Below are 22752 nucleotides of genomic sequence, written 5' to 3' on the forward strand. Positions count from 1 at the left end.
ATCATGAATACTGAGTTTTGCTGAAAATGAGGTGCCTGTTGTCAAATTCAGTTTTGTACTATCTTAAAATTGGACTTCAGAAGGCCAAGACAAGCTAAAATTATTTTCGTTTATGAGTACTTTTATGTGAAGCCTATGAGAACAAAGGTGAAAGATGAGGATGGCTGTTGGTCAGTGTTTGACATTTGTGTACTTTTATGTGATTGTTCCCTTCAATTTTTTTTTTTTTTTTTAAGCATGAAAAGTCTCTGGAAACCAGAGCTGTGATTTTCAGTACTTTTTCATTCTACTCTGTTCAGGGAGAATATAACAGTTGTATTTGAATACTTTTGAGGGATGTTTAAGTGATGTGACTAATTTTTGGATATGAATGCGAGTAGCAGGAGGAGTTCATGTAGTGAGACATTTTATAACTAGTTTTGTCTTTCAACTTATGTTGCTTTTTATGTTATAGAAGGTGATGTGTCTAAGAAATGCCTCTTGCGTATGAGATAGATAATATATTGGGTCATGAACTCCTGGGGGTTCTTCCCATGGTTTTTGGAGCAGCCCCAAAAAGTGGGATTGTCTGGAGTGTAAAGGGTTTGTAGGGAGTAGCCTTTGAGCATATGGTCCCAGTGACTTCATATAGGGTTTTTTTGGGTAACAAATCTTGAGCATAAGTAACCACACTGATTGGTTGAGTGGAGATGTTCTAGATAGGAGCATCTATTTAAAAATCAAATTCAGCACTCTGGTCCCATACTTGCAGTAGTCTGTTGTGTAATCACTATGCATATTCACTGTTTTTTCAGAGTGTGCTTCCCTTTTCCTCACTCCTGCACCCATGTAGGCTGACTTACCTTTATCTCACTGGAAATGACTAAAGGAATAACAGGGTATGGGTTAATTGTCATGCCTTTTATAAGGAGGGGTTGATCCTAATTCCACTGATGCCAATAGGATTAAGTAAATTGTTTTTCTCACTCATTTAGAAGGAACTGCTCCAGAGACAAAGTGCAATGCTTTTGTGAACAGAAGTCAAGACAATTTCTATATGAGGTAGCCATCCTAGCCTTCCCTTTTTTAACTCAAAATTTCAGAGGTCATATTTTGTCTTTTGACACCCTACACAATTCACAAGGTTCTTTGATGCTTTTGTAATAAATCTTGATTTTATGATGTATGCCAGGTCTACATGCCCTAGCTCTTTTGAGCCTTTTTTGGTGATTTTTTTTTAATTCCAATACCTTGTTCCTAGATACTTCAAGCATTCCTTTAATAAATTATACAGGTTTTGTTGTTTGGGGGTTTTTTTTGTTTGTTTGTTTGGATCTGGTTTTTGGTTTTTTTTGAGTGCCACATTTTTATTTCAGATTAGAAGAAAAATATGATTAACCTTGTGACTCAAGATTAAAAGAACTCACAGTTGTTGCTGCACTTTTTTGGGAACAGCACAGCCTTCAGATTAGCTTAATTATATATATTTGTTCCCGAGAAGTAAGTTTCTTAAAATATTAATTTCTCTGCTGCCTTGAAGCAGGCTGGGGCAGAAGCAAAGAACCTTTAAAACTTGCCATTTCTGCATGCCAGCAGATGTATTGCTGTGACAGAAGTCCTTAGACACCACACTCTGTCCCAAGGTGGCTTTGCAGGGGAAAGGTGACAGTGCTGTCCCCAACATTGGCACCGTCCCACCGTGTCTGAAGGCAGCCAAACAGGCCCTGCAGGCTGCTCTCAGCTCCCTTGCACCTGCTCCCAGGCCATCTCAGTAACTGTGGATTGAAGCTGTAGGTTCAGTTTCTTGAATTTACATCAGGTATTTATATGGAGATATTTAAATTGGCAAGGAATTTGGGATGGGGTAATTCTCTTTTGGGTTTGGGTTTTTTTCCAGTTTTTAAGGTGATCTAGGATGTGGGAAATGATGGCAAGATATTTGTGTTGAAATCACAGAACTCAAGGCCACTGCTGTCAATATCAATGATCAAAAGTCCTTCTCTTTTGCTTCCCTTCAAGTGGTGTCTGCCAGAAATTTGCAGTAGCTGAGGAATATCTCATGGGAAAGATATATTTCTTTACTTTCTTGGTTTGGGACTTCAGGGACTGTTTTCAGGTTTTCTCAATGGCTGTAGTGGCTATAAATTTCTCTATGGTGGTAGTGAAACTCTCAGATTTTCTTGAATCTGGGGAGCAGGATGCATGATGGAACAAAGAACTAATTAACCAGAATTGTCAGCAGTACTGATGGTTCTTCAGGTTGCAATGAAGTTGACACGGTGTCAAGCAGCTGCTGGAGTGGCCCCAATGATCCTTGTATCCTTTCTTCTGCTGCTGCACCAGCTGTAGATAACTAGTGCTTCTTCCCAGAGAAATTTTCTGATAGTTTGGTTCATTGTTGCAGTGTTTGCACAGAGTCTGGTGAGTGCTAAGTGCTCGGAAAGAAGAAGGGGAAGAGGGACTCCAGTCATTTCTGGTTTGTCATGGAACCACCTGCCCTGATACAGCTCTGTAGTGCTGCTCTGAAAACTTGAGCAACCCTGCCTTCAGTCAGGCTAATGGAGTGCAAGATTAAATAAAACTCTACTGTTGTTCAGTCATTAATTATGAAAACGCTTTTTGCCTGTCACAGCCAAGACTGTCTAGGGCTCTGAATTTCAGTTGTTTAAAAGTCACTTCCAGTGCCACTTCACATTGCACTCTAAATAGAAGTGGAACCATCTAAGCATAAACCCAGCTATTCGTTCTGCTTGTATTTGTCTGCTATTTTAAGCTTGTCACCTGCAAGTGTGTTCTTTCTATGTGCACCCTAAGCCTTCTTACTTAGGAAGAGGGAGTTTACATGTAGCCTTTATCCTGCTGACTTTTATGTGGTGCTCCCTTCCCAAGTCTTGGCAATTGTGCAGCAGTGGTCATGTCTCAGCTGCCACATTCTTCTGTTCATCCTCTACCTCTTATTTCATGCTCTTTCTTTGCTCCATTCACAGCACAGAGAAACAGAGGTTTGCTGTCTGTCAGGAAATGTAATGATTTTAAGAATGACATGAATGAGAGACTTAACAGAGAGTAACTCCCTAGTTCTGTGTTTATTAAGCTTCCTAACAATAGAAGTATATCATGAAGCCTTCATGCAACTCTTTGTGCGTGCATTTACCTGTGTTTCTTTTTCACTTATTTGCAACTATTTCTGCTTTTAACCAACCATCAAAAGTGATGTGCTGTAAATCTGCAAGCTGGGGTGCTGCTGTTGGCACAGACACACATTCCTCAGAACTGGAGCATCCCATTCAACAAATAAGCTTAGATGAACCCTATTTGACACTGTAAGTCTTTGTCTGCAAAATGTGTCTCCCAAAATCATCTAGAAGCTACAAAACCAGGCATATAACTAAGACTTCCAACTAAGGTTAAGAACCAGCAGAAGTACTTGCCAAGAGGACAGCCCAATGGAGAGGTTCCTGTCTAAGTGCTCTGGAAATTGAAGCTTGGGCCAGCATCTTCACTTGGAGGGAAGCTGTGTTCAAATTCCCTTTATGTCATAATATTAACCCTTTTTTGTTAAACTGCTTCAGTCTCCTTACCTGACATTGTGTTCTTAGTAAAGCGCTGTTGATTCTGGATTTAATACCACATCAGATTCAAGGTCATACCTTTCATATATCTGTGGGAGTAGTTATGGGGACAATTTAACTTTAGTGATAATGAGTAGCTGCTTTGAGGTGTAAATATTCCCAGCAGGTTTAGAAGAGGCTCTTAGCAGGGTCTGTTATGATCAGTGGAAACTGCAAAGCCCATTTGCTTTGCTCTGTCTTCTTGCCCTGCACAGCAGGACTGTATGACTGGAGAGGTGAAGTAAGATGCTGCTAACTGTACACTTTTGGAAAATGCTTGTTTCATTCTCAAAAGCACTGAAAAAAACCTATGGAAAACAAATGTGCGTTAAAGTGCCAAATGCTTGTGCTCTCAGGCACATGGTGTGTTTCTTGGGGCTGTGCAGGGCCAGGAGCTGGACTTCTATGGTGCTTGTGGGTCCCTTCCAACTCAGCATATTCTATGATTCTACTTTTTGATTCTTTGTTGTGCATATGTTTGACGTGTATGCTACAGTCCTGACTGACCAGTCTGGCTGAAAATGTGTGTGCTGATTAACTTAATCTTGGAGTAATAATTATTTATAAGTAAGAACTGTAGTTGCTTGTAAGAACTTGTAGAGAAAAAGTATATCAGAAGATGACAGACATATTCAGAGAGATGATATAATAAGCGTTTTCTAAGATAAGTTTCAGTAGCATAGTAGGATAAGATGTTTATCGTGCTCAAATTCAATTTCTGTGTCTAAATGGGTGTTGAATCTGAGAGATGGAATTGCCTGTTATCACATCCAAAGACCTCATCCTCAGCTATTTTCAGATGATACAATCTCTTGCATGAAACTAGCACTGGATGCTAATCAGCAATCCTGTCTGTGATTTATCTAATAATCCAAATGACCTCTGGCATCCCATGTAAGGGGATGGGATTTTTGGTGGGAGAATAGTTATGTAAACAAATGTAATTCTTACGGCCAAAAGGGTCTGGGGTAGTTTTTTTTGGTTGGTTGGTTATTTTTTAATGGTGACCTGCATTGTGATACCAAGTTTGACTTCCTGCATAAGCAAAATTAAATCAGATTAAATACAACTTTGAAGGCATTATTTAGTTAAATTGTATTTAACTGAGCTGTTCTTTTTATGTGTAACATAATATTTTCAGCTTCACTGAGCAGCTATCAGGTACTATGAGATATAACTTAGACCAACAGAAAGTGTACTTACCAAAAATTAAATTTACCCCTGACATTGGTGGTGGTATTATTGTTTAGTGCTGCATAAAAGATGCTTGCAAATGTTTGAGACTTTCCCCCCCATCTCATTAAAAATTGGAATTTGTTTGTAAACATTCAGAAAATACTAGGGGCAATCTGGATTAAGTAAGTTTAACTTGAAATTGATTACATCTACACAGTGTTTCTAATGGGTTTGTTTTTCCTTTCTCTAGCGGAAGAGACTTTGGAATGCAGAATGCACACCATTCCCAGATGAGACACCCCTACATGTGAAAAAGTCAAATGTCAAGACATCAGTGTCTGCTGCTTCGATTTCCAATGCGTGGCTTAGGTGTGGGGATGGTTTTCAGAGCTCTTCAGTGCTGGAGGTAAAATGCTGCCTTAGTGGTGTAACAAAGAGATGCAAACTGACAGTAAATTTCTATGCTTGACTGAATAATAAGATGTTGCCTTTTTTTTTTTTTTTTCTTTTGGTGTTGTTTCCAAACTAACAGCATTTTGTTACAACTGTCAAAATAGACAAAAAATGGAAAACACAGTTACATAAGGACATTGTCTTAACTTGTTAGTGTAACTTGCTGAGTGTATGTTAATATGTTGTTTTCTAGATAGCACTTATCACTTAGAAAATTTCAATAATACACTGAAGGATGCAAAAGTAATTCGACATTTGGAATTGAGTGGAATATGGGACAAAAGTACTGTAGTTTGCACCTGAAACTTTTTTTGATAGACCTAAATAATGTGTTTGTACTAGTGAATTAAGAGTAGAAAATCCTGCTTGATCATGAACAGAGATGTTTAGCCAACTCTAAGAAGTGTTTTGTGCTGACAATCATTATCAACCAAGTTGTTTTTCTGTTTCTTCTTTTGGTACTGAGCAGTCACAGTGTTGCATATCTTGTGGGAATTAGTAAAATCAGAGACAGGGTGATCAAGTACTTCTTTCTGTAAACTTTCAATAGGGTACATATTTTATCAAGCATACTGTTACTACCCACTTTGACATTTTAATGCTGAAAATACTGGTTCTTGTTTTTCTCAAGGTCACATGTGATTTCTTTCATAGTCACAGTAAGTTTGTATTTTCCAAATCTATGAAAATTCAGGTTTTATGTTACTGTTCTTATGCTTTAATACCTCATTTATTACATCACAGACTTGTAAAAGACAGAAAAAATAATTTGAAATTGTTCTGCTGAGCTTTGGTGGGTGAATAGCAACAGCTTTGAATATATTGATACATGCTAAAATTATTTTTAATGTCTTAGTGATTGAATCTCTGTCTCTCTTTAATATAGGCCCAGAGACCTGTTAATAAGAAATCCAGGATTAAGAAGCATCTTGGACCACTGTTTACATCTACTGAAAGTGCAGCTAGTATGTTACGATTATGTGATGTTAACATTGTCAGAATATTGTTACTTTGTTTTGTGCTATATTAAAGTAGGCCTTGACTCAAAATACTGGTTGCTTTCTTCTTCTGTTGTTGTAATTAGAAGGTAATTTTGCTAAGACACACAGTTTCTTGCTATTGTGGTTGGGCTCTTTTATTCACCCAGTGTGTCAGAAGTTTATTCTGCAAAGCTGCAGGCACTCAGCTGTTGCTGTTGAACAGGTGAAAGAAGCATCACTAATGCTGTATACAGGGTGTGTTATAACAAGGATGGAATATTTAAATCCTTCACATTTTTATCAGGAGGGAATGAAAAATAGCCCTTAGCTGTATAGATTGAGGATTCACTGGTGTCTTCTTCTAGACAGACAAGCAGGCATGAGAGAACACATATTTTGTAAATATGAGCAATAGATAGAAAACCAGAATTTTGTCAACCTCCTGCTTTTACAGTCTTCTGTATGCCCCCAAGCTGCTTAATATTGTCATTATAAAAAAGAACTCCAGGCAGAATAAAGAGGAGGAGGACTTACTGAGTCTTTCCAGTTCTGTCCGTTTTCTCTGAGTCTGGAGGAAAGGAACAAGAGAGGGGGTGGTATGCTTCAGTCTGCATTTCTCCTTGCTCCAGCAGCTGGGCTGCTTCTGTTGGATGTAAGTGGGTGACCTACTGGGCACTTTTTGCTTACCTTTTGGGGCTCTAGCTTTCCTAGATTTCGAAGAAGAACCCCTCTGTGTTGCAGGAGGAGATGTGGTTGTGTTTCTCTCTTCTGGGCCCTTCTGCCTAATTCCAAATCCACTGTAATTGTCCTAATTCCCATTTAGTTACAGAGTTTTAGTAGTGGTAGGAAGTGGAAAGTTCTGCCTTTTTATGATTCCTAGTTCCGTATGCTCCATGCTAAGCATGAATTCTTTTCTCCTTGGTTTTGTTACTAAAAATGATGCAGGAAGATATTTTGAATTAAAATGTCTTACTTCAAAAGCACAACAGCTTTTCTTTGCAGCACCTGAGAAATTTGGTTTTTTTTCCTCTCAGGAAAAAACTGGACATCTCTACTGATGGAATGCTTTTATTCCTTTGTTATTTGTTGGATAAAGTCAGACAGCTCCCAAACCCAGAATTTTAAGGACAGTCTTTCTTTAAACCACTTAGCATTTTACAAGGGTACATGCCAGGAAGTGGAGGAGTGTTAGGACTGTGTGTAGGGGGACTAAATGTCAGATAGTCATGACTTGTCCTCACTCTGCTGAAGGACACAGTGGTAGCCTCATTGTATAAAATGAAGTGTTAGCATTTATTGTGGAGAACTAAACTGAAAATAATGCATGTATGTATAAGAAATACATGTGAGTTAATGCTTCATTATTAATCTCTGATGCCTAGTAACAGAATTAATAATTTTGCCTGTTAAAAAATAGTACAATTAATTTTTTAATACTTTTAAATATAACAACATCGCATTTCTGTAACAATCTAACATTTTGCAATACTTTTTCATAGGAGCAGCTGCTGCTGAAAGCTCTAAGGAAGCTGAGGACATAGTATGGACCTCTAGTGGCAGTGATTTTTCAGATGATGAAAATAAAACATTGATTCCAAGGTTGCACAGCAAAAAAAGTGATGCTTCCAAAACAGAGGAATCACCTAGCAGACATGATTTGTTGTTAGAGGACAGAAGTAGTGAAGGTAAGTTGATATGCAAGATTTAACAAGAAACCTTCTGTCAGTTTCAGGTGCTCTAATGAAAATGTTCTTAGGGTCATTCTGACAAAATGACATGATCTGTTCCTATTTTGGTTAAATCAGTTGGAGGTTTGGGTTTTTTCCGTAAATTTCGTCTGGGTATAGAGTAAGCTCTTAGTATAAATTATGTACAAAAACTTTAAACCTTGGAATAAAGAAAGACTGTTTTCTGCATCTACTGACTAGATATGGCAGACTTTGCAGCTGCAGATAGCATCATCTTCTGTGGCATGCATTTTCATTTTGGAACACATTCCTTGCTTCCCCTGTTAGCTGCACTGTGTGAACAGCCATGAGCTTAGTTCTTAGAACTTCCTTTGTAATTCATGGAGCAGGAAATGACAGAGGGGAGAGAAATTGATTAAAAAGTACAGCTGAAGACAAAAATCCTTGCTTGTGTGCTCCATTATATAAGTATTAATTAGGAAAATGTATAAGTTACATTAGAACTTGTTAGGAGGTCTTTTCATTGTAAAAAATAAGTTTGTAATACTTCAGCTGGATCTGAAATATTACAGTTAGAGTGGATCCTGGATGTCTGGCAAAGCATTCAAACACTGCTGCAAGCTGAGCAAATGGATTGACTGATGACTTTTTGTTCCGTGTATGACATTGGTTAAATACGTTCCTTAGGTTTAAAACAAAAATGCAAAATATTCCTTCTTTCGTCCATATTTTTACCATCTTTATAGCACTGTAATTGAGATATCTGATGTTATATTTTGAAATTCCTAGTAATTTTCTTCTTTTCGAAAAGGAAGGAGTGTTCATTTTCTAAACTGTAGTCTGTTCCTGACCAGGAATTTTTCTAACCTACCATTAATATCATTTACTTGTCCCCTGCAAGTATATCCTGCAGGTTTTAATCTTTCTCTTTTTTTTTAAGAGACAATGCCCAGACTTATTTTTCATCTTGTAAGATGGCAAAATTTGGTTTCTCTGTGTAATTGAAGGAACCCTGATGTATTATGTATCTGCTTGAAGGTTACTGAGAAAATCCAGTAATTGTCATGTTGTTCTTCTAAACCCAAAAATATCGTGAAAGCAGTGGGGAGTAAAAGAACTGTAATTTCCATGTTTTTGAAGTAACTATCATACACAAATTTTAGCATTATACATAGTGTGTCTGTGTGTGTGTGCATATATATGTGGGGTGACAGTAGGTGAAAAATATTTTTAAAAGTGATGTTTGATTTCACATGAAGTTCACTGTGAACTTTGCATGCAAAAAAACCCACTTTGCATGCAACTTGTCACACAGCTTCAAGAGAAACCTCTTTGTGCTACCTTGGTTGATGATGTCCATGTTTAAATTTTCTGATGAAGCTTCCTCATTGTCAGAAACAGAAATGCATTCAGATGTGTGAAAAAGGAGGCAACACTATAACTGCATGTTTATTAGTCTGGGTGACCAGAGTTTGGAAGTTTGCTGTAGAAACTAGTGATTTATATTACTGTAGCACTGCCAAGTACAGAAGGTACTGCCACAGTTCAATGGATATGTACAGGTGCCTGGAGCATTGTGCTCCTTTCTCTGCTGCCTCTCTCCTGTACATGACTATTCCAGTGTTAGAAATATGACATTTACAAAAGCAAAAAAAAAGCAACCCCCAAAAAAGCTTTCATCCCTTCTCCTTCAAACATGCTCATTTGTACAAAATATATTGAAATTATCCTTCTCAGTACCTTGTGGCACTTGGACCTAAAGGACAGTGAAGGTGCTACTGCAGCACAGATTTCCATGGAGTTCAGTAGATCCTTGGAGTAAAAAATGGACTTTTGGAGTTGCATTAAATACCATGTGGTCATGAGGATGGTGGAAGAAAAGCTCTGCATTTCTGTCTGCATATCTTTGTTTATTGCCATTGCATTGTGGGTTTGTTTGGGGCATTTTTATTTGTTGGTTTTTTTAGCTCCATTCTTATGCCTGTTTCTATTAACTTGTCCTCAACAATTTTCTCTTTGATGTGCTTGGAGATTTGATTTGCAGACCTGTATGTTTAAGCATGGTGTTCTAGGAGGTGACCATTTCAACTAGCTTTTTCATTCTTCTGTGAGGGTCACCACCAACAGCAGATGTTAGTTAACATTGTTTAAGGCTTTTGCTTAGAACAGTTAATTCTGAACTAGTACACTTGGAAAATCCAATGCAGCTGGGCAAAAAAGCCCCCTAAGTAAACCATGGAAAAATTAATAATAACTAAACTAAAAAGAACACCTTACCTACCTGTGCAGTTAAATGCACTGCCTCTTTGCAGACAATACTTTGAAATCTTTTTTTTTTTGTATGTATGTCATTTTTATCTTTCTTCATAGAACATTTTCTGCTAGTAGGATTTAGCTTTTATGAGACACAAAATACTTAAAGATCATTTGAACATAGGTAAAAAATAACGTTGCAATTTTCCCCCTAAGTTCAGGATTGCTGTAGTATGACTTTGATTTCATGCTTATCATTGATGGTGATTAAGAAAAACTCTTTTTACCAATATTCTGTTTTAGATGAATTGAAGGTCATCGACTGGGAGAAGGATACTGATTCCACTGATAGGTGTGATGGATCAGAAGATGACAGCTCAGTAGAGATATCAGACTCGGACTCTTGCACAAATACTAATTCTCTGCCTGTCAAAGAGGAGAACGTTGAACTTTGTAAGGTGAGAAACTGTTCCAAGTTAAAGAAAAAAATAATGCTATAATTATGGAATGTATTCACATATGTTTGCATTTGAATCGGGGGAATGAGAGGATTTTGCTTACCTTATCTTTTCAGAAGGAATTCTGTGCACAAGAATTTCAAGGTGTTTTCTTTGACTGCCAAACCTCAAAACCAAGCAGTGCCCCTGACACAGAGCTTGGTAATGTGGTCACTGAATCATAGGGTGACTGAGGTGGAAAGGCACCTCTGGAGAGTGTCTAGTCCAACCCCTCTGCCTATGGCAGGGTAGCTGAAGCTGGCTGTTCAGGGCTGTGTCTGGTTGGGTTTTGAGTACGTCCAAAAGCGGAGACTGCATAACTTCTCTGGGTAGCATGTGCCAGTGCTTGGCCACCCTTGCAGTAAAGCAACTTGTTCTTATATTAAAATTGAATTTCTTGTATTTCAATGTGTATGCAAAAAGTCGTCGGGTGGGTTTCTCACCAGAGATGTGATCATCTGGACTCTCTACAGTCCCTGGCTGTCTGCGACAAGTTGATGCCCAAATTTCCTGTAGTGTTGTGGGTGAGAGACCATTTCCTATTTCTCTTTAGTACTTTGATACCATGAGTATCTAAAAATCCAGGTATTGGGAATAGAGCATGATGAGGTAAAAGACTTCTTGCAGGACTCCCTTTCAGTGATGAGGATTGCAGAGCTCCAGAAAGGGAAAATAGTAAGAACTGAATCTTATTGGCTAAGATACTGTAGCTACTTTTTTTTTTTTTTAAACTGCAGAAAATGTAAGTTTATGTCTAAAGAAGGCATTCTGTGTCAACGATAGATCTTTATTTAGTATCTTACAGTGAAAAGGCCTGTGTGAAAACACTTGGGATGGGACGGTACCCTAGGCCAAAGTAACATTTGAAATGGGCTGCCCAGGGTCACTGTCCCTGGAGGTGTTCAAGGAAAGGTTGGACGTGGTGCTTAGTTCTCTGGTCTAGTTGACATGGTGTTTGTTCAGAGGTTGGAGTCACTGATCTCAGGGGTCTTTTCCAGCCTGACTGATTCTGTGAGTTACCCTCTCTCTGGAGCTGGGGTCTGGTGCCGCACCAGGGAGCCCTGCTCCGGCAGCACTCCCCACAACGTGGCGGAAGGACAGCCGGGGCGGGCAGAGCGGAGGGGCTGGGCTGTGACCCCAGAGGAGCCCAGCCGGGGAAGGGGACAGCACTCGCCTGGCAGCCGGGAAACACCGGCCGGAGGAGGTGCGGGTGTCGGAGCGCCGGGAGCAGCCGGGAATCCCTGCTGGAGCAGCCCGGCAGAGGGCACCGCAGGCCCGGGAACCTCGCCCGGTCAGGGCCGCGAGGACGGGGAAGGCTGTTAGCGAAGTGGATCAAAGCCGTATTAAAACTCGTTTATGTACCGGTTCTCTACTAAAATGCTTGCGAGTGAATGAGGATGGAGTGTGATAGGGAGTCCTGCTCGCACGGGAGGGAGAGCAGCCTCCAGTTTCCCAGGAATCTGCTCCATCGCAGGGTCCTGCTGCCTTGCTGGGGCTGGAGGGTGGGACAGGCTCTGTCCGTGGCCACCTCACCACAGGAAGGACACTGAGGGGCTGCAGCATGTCCCGAGAAGGGCGACAGAGCTGGGGAAGGGTCTGGAGCACAAGTCTGATGAGGAGCGGCTTCGGGACCTGGGGGTGTTTATCCTGGGGAAGAGGAGGCTCAGGGGAGACCTTATCGTTCTCTACAACCACTTAAAGGAGGCTGCAGCCAGGTGGGGGCATCTCTTCTCCCAGGTGACAAGTGAGGACAAAAGAAATTAGCCTCAAGCTGTGCCAGGGGAGGCTCAGGTTGTACATCAGGAATAATTTATTGACAAAAAGAGTGATCAGACATTGGAATGGGCTGCCCAGGGAGGTGGTGGAGTCACTGTCCCTGGAGGTGTTTTCAGGAAAGACTGGATGTGGCACTTATTGCCATGGTCTATTTGACAAGGTGGATGTTGGTCATAGGTTGGACTTGACAATCTTGGAGGTCTTTTCTGACCTAATTGGTTTTGTGAAGCAGCAGGTTTGGCTGTGTCAACATGTATGATCTGACTCTCTCAGGCTCCTGTGGGTGTCAGTCTCACTCTAGCATCTATAGCTCAGAGTTCAGCAAGGGTTAGTCTAGTTTTTTAGGTTTATGAAGAACTTATTTCATATAGCCCAAGTCCCAGGCTGCAGTGTCACAAGAGACTACATGGTCTGCATAAAGTTGTGAAAACAGAATTGAGGTTTATGCGAGTGGTAAAAGTTGTCCTGTTTTTATTACACCAGATGACTTGTCCCAGTGTACATGGAAAGCTGGAAAAATGTTATGAGACACGTTCATATTAGTAAATGGTGTTCATGAGAGGGTTTTTTGGGATGCAACCATACTGTAATAAAAAGTTTTTAAATCTAACCAGAATAGTTATGCTAGTACAAAAGATGCAGGTACATTGGGAATCTGAGGTTGTCTCTACAGATTTCCCCTTCCCCCATCCCAGCTGGAGTGCCACGCTGTGGGAATTTTCCTGGGTGGTCACCCTCACCAGAAAACTTCCTTCTGGGAATTCAGTGTATGCAGGAGGGTAAATCCCCAGTGATTGCTCTGCCTATTGCAGTCTTTGTTTTGCTTTACTTGGGATATGCTGTTTTCCAAGGAAAAAACTGTTAGAAAAAAACTGCAGGCAAGCTGAGAGGTTTCCAAGAGAGACTAGAAAAGCACTATTCACTATAGGAGGTCATTTGCTGTATGAGTATTCTTTAAAAAAGCCTGTTAATTTTGTGGCCTACATCATGGTGAGGGAAGGGGAAAAAAAGCCAAATGTTGATATATCATCATTTTTGTGGTATTTACTAAATATCTAGAATCTAATGGAGTATGTGGATAATCAAAAGACCATGAAATTTATTTTACCCCACTTCAAAATATGCCAAATACCAAGAGGTTCTGGAGGTTTAGGATTACTGCCAAAATATCTTTATGGTAGTATTTATTTTTGGTAAGAGTGTATTAGGTTTCGACTGGTAAATCTCAGAAGATGAATAACTATGGCTTCCCCCCACTGCCTTATATACTAATATATCTATTTAAAAATTACTTCTATTCAGCGATAATTAACTGCATAGAAAAGCTTCATGTATTGTTTTGGTTGGAAGATAAGACTCTTGCTTATCTGTAGGCTGTAAAGCTGCAGTCACGATTCAGTTTATGTTCCAAGTCCCTGTGCTGTGTCTTTCCTATCACATCCACTTCTGATGTGTAAAGCTGCTTGATAGAGGATAATGAGGAAGGCAAGTTGAAGCTGGCCTTGTGATGAGCAGCTAATTTTTGTCTTCAGTTCAGGATTTTTGAAGAAAGCATGTGCAAGATATGACAGGGCAATGCTTTCGTTTGGCTGTTTTTAGAGGATGAGAGAGTTATTTTATGTTAACTTTCATTTGACCTATAAGTGGTTGGATTTTTGCTTAAGATGATGCAGGGCAAAGATCTGACAAGGCCTGATCCCAGATGGTTCTATTCCTAGAGTTCCTTGACTTTCAGTTGCCAGTGGTGGATACATAGGGGAACTTTTTTCTTGGAGTGCCATTTTCCTTTAGTACCATTTCATGGTACTAAAATAAAGATTAACTGTTAATGTTAGTTTTTAAGCATACATGTTTTCCAGAGGAGCACTATGTAATCACTTCAAAATTGAAAAGTTCCATATTTTTATGGATTGGTAGTGACCACTTTTTGCCAAACTTGTGTAGAGACTATTCGTCTCATGAGCTGAAGTTCCATATTTTGTAATAATTGTTTATCTATGAATTATTTATAACTTCCAAACATTTAAATGCTAGGAGCTGAATGAAAACGTATGCTCCTATGGGTGAATTCATGTCTCCTGCCATACTACCTCCGAAACTGGGAGCTTTCTCTGGCCCTGTCTATGCACTGAGTGGCATCACTGTCCCCTCTTGAATCCTTTCTCAAAACACTTAATCCCTTAAAGTAGGCCAGCACTTTTATGGAGTATATAATTTTGGTGTCTTACAAGAGTATGGTCTGTTCTTTGTGTCCTGTATGTTAAATCCACTTTATCCGTTTCTGATGGGTAGCCAGATTAGCTGCTTGCTTAATATGTGGAGCAAGTGATGTTTATCCCAGAACGGTGTGAGGAATTAGTCTTATGTATTTGCTATGTAGCATGAATAAAGCTTAACTGCTTGCAACAGGTCCTCTTCATTGCACAGCACACTAATAAGTGCAGTAGACACTTGTCTGCTGATCTTCTGATTTGGGCGAAAATTCATTAAAAACTCACATGGTTAAGAGCTTGTTCCCTTTAAATCTTAGAACCATGGAATGGTTTGGGTTGGAAGGAAAATTAAAGATCATCCAGTTTCCAAATCCCTGTCATGGGCAGGGACACCTTTCACTAGACCAAGTTGCTCAAAGCTCTATCCAACCTGGCCTTGAACGCTTCCAGAGTTGGGACATCCACAACTTATCTAGGCAACTTGTTCCAGTGTCTTACCACCCTCACAGTAAAAATTTTCCCCCTATTATCTAATCTAAAGGTGCTCTGATTCAGTTTGAGGCCATTCCCCTTTGTCCTATTTCTACAAAACCTGTAAGAAGTCCCTCTCCAGCTCTCTCATAGGCACCTGGTAGGTAGGGACTGGAATACCTAGAGAGGGGTAATAGCCCCAAACTATTACGCTGAATGCAGATAGACAACTGAGAAAGAGATTTGCTGTATATTATGTGTTTCGGAACTCAAATAAATCCCTACCACATTCTCAGCTCTCTATTGTGCTGCAGTCTGTGTGCCCTGATAGTGGGCGATCTGATGTGATATGGAATATTGTGCAAAAACTATTTTAATGTTGTGCAAAAGCTTTATTTTTGGGTTTTCCCTGAGTGAGGACCACATTACTTTAGAAGTCCTTCCTGCATGGATATATGTAGGTCTGTATCTTTTACCTGAGGCCTTCTGATCTTTCAAATTAAGTTCAGTTGCTCAGCTCATGGATTTATTACTGTCTTAACTTGGCTCTTTAAAAAAAACCCCAAAAAACAAAGAAACCCCAACAGATTCTGTCCTTCTGTGGCATTACATTGAGGAGGTTTCAACATACTTTATCAAATTCTGAAGAGGTCACTTAAAAGATGGGCAGGCCAAGATTTGCTGTTATTTCTGGACTTGCTTTCGTGTCCTGGCTTTCTTGAGCCATTATAATAGTAGTTATAACTATCATTTGCTTGGTAATTAGAATTGAGTCTAGAACTATAGTTGTGTAACAGAATTTAAAACAGGTTATCTCAAGGTAGGGAATCATTATTATGGCAAATGGAATTTGTGTCATCCTGTCAGACTGATGACTTAACATGGATAAAGGGTGATGATGTGACCATGTAATTGCAAGCACTTATTTTTGTCAGTTCATTACTGAAGGAAGTGTATTAAAATATATACAAAATACCCACACATTTACAATTATTTCTAAATTGGTACTTTATGGAATAAGTCTGGTTGGAAGCAACTTCAAGATTTCTCCAGTTCAACCCGCACAAAACAGTCTCAGATACAAGGTCAGACAAGGTTGCTTAGGGCTTTATCTAGCTGCATCCTGGAAAACTTGAAGGATGGAGGCAGCATAACTGGTCTGGGCAACATCCTTTTCCCTTCCCTGTCTCTCTCCTCCCTGTCTTTCCAAAAACAGGAACCTTACTTTTCTGGGTAGAGCTGGTCTCTGCTAGCAGGACTCTTCAGCTGGGCCTTCAGATCAGCAGACTGCAAGTCAATAGTGGTACAGAAACAGACAGCTTTTGCATTCATACCTGCAAGTCAGAAGGATCTACACACCTGAATGACCAGACAAAACTGAACTTGTGCACCAGCGGCTTTCTGCTGCATCCCAGCTGCAGGGATGTCTCTGCATCTTCTGATTCAGGACTCAAGCCTTGAAGCTTTTTTCCTTAGTCACAGACAATATTCCCCTCTCAACTTTCTGTTTCCATGACTTGGTCAGATTATCAGAATAGGAAACAGGATGTTTCTGGGTGCGCTTTAGCTATTTGTATTATAACTAGGGTTTTTTTTTTAAGTCTGTAGTTAAACAATGACCCCATTAAATTTAAAACAGGACTGATGACACTAGTTCAGCTAATACCTAGCTGGCTCAGATGTTCCTTGCTTTGATGGTTTAAATTATCTTGGGAATATTTTGTTTTATAATTCCAGGACACAGGAGCTCAAATATCAGTGTGGCTGAATTGGCTCATTATCCTCCTCAAGAAGGACACAGTCATATGAGCAACATGTTAAGTGTATTTTTGGTGATGTAAAAATGTCTGAAGTCCATGATGCCCATTTTGAAAGAAGCATCTTTGACCACAATTTTCATACTTACAGGTGCTTTTGTAGGTTATTCACAGTGTCACTGAGGTAGCTGTGCTGCTTTGTGCCTAGTTTGTGGAATTCCTGGATGACTTATTAACTAAGTTTAGCAGAGACTTCTGTGTACCACATTCTGGATGTATGAAATCTGATGGATCACAGCAGCTATCACAGTGACATAAACAGACTTTAGACCTTACTGCCTTGAACTGTCATTCCCAGGCTGTCTTTTTATGTTGTTTGAAGCACTAGGCTGTTTGTGAATGCTAATCCAACCCCTCTGCTTTGTTTAACTTAAGGCTTCAGCTGAGCCCCGTATTCTTTCTTACACAGCTCTGGAGAGCAACAACTTTAAGCGCAGCTGACAGCATTGCTATCGTGGTATCCATGCACTGAATGCCCCTCTCTTTGTGGTCTTCCCACATCCTCCCCAAGTCTGCCTGGTGTTTTAAACAAGATTCAAGTGGCCTGTGTTAGCTTTCCTGCAGCTGCATGCCACACGAGGCGTCTGCATTTCCTCAGGTCTGGCACCTCTCCGGAGCATGGCTCTTCACAGCACCACAAAGGATCTTCAGGAGTAAAATGGAAAAGCAAAGCATTGTATGTTTGCCCTGTCAGGGCTCTCACCTCCATCTAAAGAGATGAAGCAAAGAAAGAGGGTCTCATCTGTCTCTTATTGGTATCTTGCCTGGTGCTGCAGCAGAAGAAGCTACAGGGATGAGTAGAGCATGCCCTGCTGGGAGTGCAGTGCCCTCCTTTGAAAGTAGAGAAAGGATAAGGCCAGAGGAATTAACAACATTAAAAGGAAGTTAAAGGCTTTTGTCTTCTTGGTTTCTTCACCTCTGATGAGGCTTTCTGTTGTTTGCAATTATGGATAAGTTGCTAATAGTTTTGCACCCTGCAAAGAGACGTGAGCTCGGTGAGAAAGCTGCTGAGTTTTGATTTGTCTAACTTTGTCTTCCAGACTGTGTCAAGAGTTGTCATGATAACTTGGAGGAGAGATTGATTTGAATTTGTTGAAAATTCTTTTTGAAGAAAATGGTGGAAGAGAAATTTTATTGGGATACATAGGACCAGTCTTAATAATTTCTCTTTCTTATAAACCTGCTTTCTAAATACTGTAGTTCTGGAAGGAGACCTGAACAGAGTAGATTGCCTCTTTTACTAAAAGGATGTTTGTTGCATCCAGCTGTGGGAAAAAAAAAAAGCATTGGATGTTGTTTTAAGGTTCCTAGTGCAGATGCAGTTTCCATCTTTTCACTAGTGATTCTTACTGTTGGGGTTTGTGGCAGCAGTATAAGAAAGGCATGCATATGTCTATCTCAAAAAAAAAAAAAAAGGCATGTGTAACACTGCCTATAAAATGGCTTTTAAGCGAAAACAAGGCACCTAAATTTCCAAGGTCATTCCATTCCTAGCAGAACAAGTAAAACATGAGGTGTACCAAAATCATCCAACTATCCCTGTATTTAGGCTTCATCTTCTAATGAGTTTCTTGCCACTTTACCCCAAAACAGAAAAGTTCCTTTTGTAATAAGGGTTAGTGTGTTGCAGCTCTTTATAGAATCTACTGAATTGTGAAGATCTGGAAGTAAATCTAGAATATCTTAGAAAACACAGGAAGACCAAAGTTTAGAAAGTATTGTAAACTAACCTCAGGGTTATTAAAAACCCCTGAGGTTTTTCCAGTGTGTTTCTCTTTCATGGGTGAAGCTCCTGTATATCTCTTTTTAATGGAGGAAGCTCCCTGCATATCTGTGTATGGAAGAAGGCAGTTGTGTGGGCTTTTGTGGTTGATTTGGGTTTTTTTTTTAGTCATGGTATTGTATCTTTATCTTGTAAAGAATGCAGTTTGATAGTAAGATATGGGGAACATGACTTTTGTCGTAAAATTGTTCCCATTGCAATGTGGAAGTGTGTTGGATAGATAAGAGAGGAATAAATGGGGGCAGAACAAATTAAGCTGAGAATGTGTGTAATGTCTGTAATAAAACTTGAGAAATTTGGAAGTATGAAATGTTGTTGGATGAGGGGCTGACTTTGCTGGGGACAGTAAGAAGGGACTGGGATGGTGTGAAAATGTAATGTCTCTCATATCCAGTTTGGCAGGGTCTGTGTCATGTTCTATGATAAACAGTTTCTATACAAGTGTCTGAATCATCTGTAGATGACAGATTTACAGTTCTTTTGTTATCAGGACACTCATGTTCCAGACTAACAGCCCTGGTGACTGATTAACCCTTTCTCTGGAGATGGTCTGTAATGATAGGCTCTAACTCCATAGTTGTGATATGTTAAAGCAGATTTTGCCTGCTCTGTAGGAATCTGTTAGCACACTCTTGTGTATAGGCCAGCTGCAGACAGCCCTGCTCCATCCCTTTTTATCCCCTTTAGGATAACACTGTTTGCCTTCAGACCAGGGCAACAGCCTTGACTACTTGATGGTTTTATCTTTGTCCTCGATCTCTCTGGAAATATGCTACGAAATTGTTACTTCATATGATATCTTTCCCACTACTCACAACTTCAGCCCAGCTTTATTATTCCAACTTCCTGGACACATGAAGAAGCTGTTGCATATGGCTGTTGATTCACTGCTCAGTCCCAGCACAGTGGCATTCTTCTTGACTCAGTCCCAGTCATTCTCCTCCCACTCTGTCTCCTCTTCCCACCGCAGTCACCATTTCATTCACTTGTCCCCATTCACCTTCACCTGGCCATTGCTTGGTGTCAGTTCACTGGTTCTGTCTTGCCTAATACAACATTTTAGTCCTGTGCCACCAAGTAGTCTCATCTGGTTGCAACTCTTTAGAAACAGTGATTGCAGCAAACTTGGTGTTTTGCAGACACCTTGACACCTCCCTGTGCATGGGAAGCTAAGTGCGAAAACCAGACTAGAACTGTCTGCCTGTGAAGGCAAACACAACGGGCAGAGCAGCTTCACCCTGACCTAAATAATCAGGTACAAGAAGGGTTGAGGTTTATGCTGGGTTTTAGATACTCTGAAAGGCTGCTAAAAACACCACAACTTTAAAAATCCATTAAGTTTGCACATAAACTGTACTTGTGGATAGTAGTTTTGGCCTTTTCATTCACATGAAAAAAGGTGCAGGGGAACTGGAAAAGCTTCAGAGCAAGTTGGTATGAGCAAAAAGTTCTAGAGAATAGAAATCGTCAACATCAAAAAATAATTGCTGTGGAGAAGACATGAAAGAAACCCATGCCTCATAAATAGATAAGTAAACAAAATGGCTGGGTGCTGTACAGAGTTAGGAGATACCAAGTGAAATTAGCAGGTTGATTCAACATTGAAAAGGAGTTGATTCATCCCACTGTTTGAGCTGCACAGCTCCTTGTCACAGGATGATATGGATGCTGAAAGATTACATGGGTTCAAGAGTAGCTGGGCAAACTCAAGGAAGAAAAATGTGTTAAGAATTAAATACAAAGATCTTGCCTCTAGTTGCAGCCATAAACTGTAATCAGGAAGACTCTTCTGTGGGGACATTGCCAAATGCTTGTGCTGTTTTAAACTCTTCCCTAAACATCTGACATTAATCATAGTTGGAGACAAAAGTAAGGGGGTAGAATGATCCTTGGTAGACTCCCCTACAGCTATGACCATGTTTATGTGCTGTGGGCTTTTCAGCATGTATGAATTTTGTCTTTTTTACCATTGCCACCCTCGGTGCTTCCTCTGCAGAGCAATTGAGAAGTCACATACCAAAAGACAATGTTGCAAATGAGTCTCCACTTGGTCAGTGCAGTGGATGCCCTTTGTAGCTATAGTTCTCTACCACCTGCTGCTCTGTGTGGCTTCTGCAGGGTGTTCTTTCACGTAGTCTAGTTTATGCTTACCTCATGTTTTTAATAAAGCTTTTTGTACAGACACAGGGAAGGAGAGGAGCTTTTGAGACAGCATAGATTTTGTAGAGGGTGATGGCTCTAGCCAGACTGGTCTAGAGAAGAATTTAGCTTCCTTGGAGTGAGCTTTACAGACTAAGTTTCTTTAATTTCCTTGACTGGGTGAGGGAGAAGTGCAAAGGTAAGTCTGTGCTTTTTTGTTTATGATTTTTTTTTAATTGAAATCTTTAATTTTTGTGACTAATTGGAAAAATTACTGTGTTGGGTTTTTTTAAACATAAACATTTCTTGAAGTACATTGAAGCATCATGAAAGTAAAAAAAATAATTTGTGTTGCCAAGTTGGGAATCTGGTATGTTCCAGTAATAATGTGATTTGTCTAGAATATAAAGCACTTCAGTATCTTTTAGAATGGCAGAACAGTATAATTACTTGTATAAAAAGAATAAATAAATACCCCAATCTAATAATACATTATCTATTTAAAGGCAGAATTAGAAAAAAGACCTTTTAGTTGTGACAGTTGCAGATAAAGCATCATGTTGTGTTTTGGCCTGTTCTTTGCAGACTTGTATAGAGAAAAGAATTAATGGTATTATGGACAGTAATGTAACAGTTTTACATAGCTGCTTGTAAGACCAGATTATATAGCTGTGTACCAGGACACTTTACAGAAGCTTTGACTTACTTATTCCTCCCTTACGGAACTCAGCAGGATCCTCCTTGTAATGTGAGATATTTATAGTATGTTGGAAGGATATAAGAGTTTTTGTATGGTGTTTGCGTACTGATTTAGAAAGGAAGGACCAAAGCAGCTCTTCAGGCTAAGAAACTTTGTCATTAGCCTCAGCCTGTAGTAATTGGAGGAGGAGACGAAGAGAGAGAGAGACGTTTTCTCTTAAATAGTTTAGGGGGGAATGTTTGATTAAAAAATTTCAAGGTTAGTAGACTTTTTGAAGGGCACAAATTTAGGACGAGGAAATAAAATAGGGCATAACTGCCGCTCTCATGGCTAAAAACCAATGAGCTGGACAATAGATAAGACTGTTGGTTTAAACAACAACAAACCAATGTTTTTATATGAAACAAGTCTGAAAAAAATGCCAGGAGGATGATTGTTCCCCTCTACTTTGTAACTTTTATATGCTCCTGAGTCTAGTTTTCCTGTGCAAACAGAGCTAGGTTTGTTCCTTACATTAATTTTGACTTGTGGCTTACAATACTTACAATTTAAAGATTCTGTGATGCTTTTCTCATCTGTAAAAGCATTTCATTGTTAAAAACTTTAGTGTTAGCACTAATCACAGCAGTTATGGAGGAGAAAAGTAGTTAAGTGGGCATCAGAACAGGACAGAGAATTCTTTTTTTTTTTCTTTTTGCATGGCTTTACAATTTTAGATAAATGGTTCCGATACATAATGATGGCTTCTCAAGTCTAATGAACTTAGAGGAAAAATCTGTGGCAAAACCTCTGGTTTGGTTTCTTCAGTGTTAAAAAAAGGAAGAAAGAAAGCCTGAATGTATCACTCTCGTTGATAATGAAGATGCTGATCCATCTCTTTAATAAGTCTAAGTGAAAAATATTGCACATATCTACTTGGTGAATCATCCTTGCAGGTGCTGAGTATAAATATTTAAGTTATCGTAGTTCATTTTGTTGGGAGGCAAGTGGATGGAATCATAATTTGGGAAATAATGGAAATATAAGAGAAAAGAAAACTAGAGCATGATTTTCTATAAAATTGGAAGACAACATAACTTCTATGCCACACTTCTGTGGTACAAGTCAATTTTTGAAGGCAAGAATGACAGTGAGATTTGAGGAGGAGGAGTTGCACTATGTTATTATAAAGTACCTAACATAATTTTTTGTTGTGTGTATAACTTTGCAGTTACTT

General features: G+C 39.6%; 1 protein-coding gene across 2 annotated transcripts in view; it reads left to right on the forward strand.

Annotated features, from left to right (window-relative positions):
• SPIDR (scaffold protein involved in DNA repair) overlaps positions 1 to 22752 on the forward strand; it is a 196690-nt gene that overhangs the window by 1968 nt on the left and 171970 nt on the right. For both annotated transcript variants that reach the window (XM_085052802.1, XM_085052804.1), the window contains exons 2-5: positions 5017 to 5172; positions 6106 to 6184; positions 7699 to 7884; positions 10444 to 10598. In XM_085052802.1, coding sequence (XP_084908928.1) covers positions 5017 to 5172; positions 6106 to 6184; positions 7699 to 7884; positions 10444 to 10598 — 576 coding nt within the window. The remainder of the gene's footprint in view (positions 1 to 5016; positions 5173 to 6105; positions 6185 to 7698; positions 7885 to 10443; positions 10599 to 22752) is intronic.

The sequence above is a fragment of the Lichenostomus cassidix genome, chromosome 2, assembly GCF_008360975.1.
Source record: "Lichenostomus cassidix isolate B80296 chromosome 2, HeHo_3.0, whole genome shotgun sequence".
NCBI lineage: Eukaryota > Metazoa > Chordata > Aves > Passeriformes > Meliphagidae > Lichenostomus > Lichenostomus cassidix.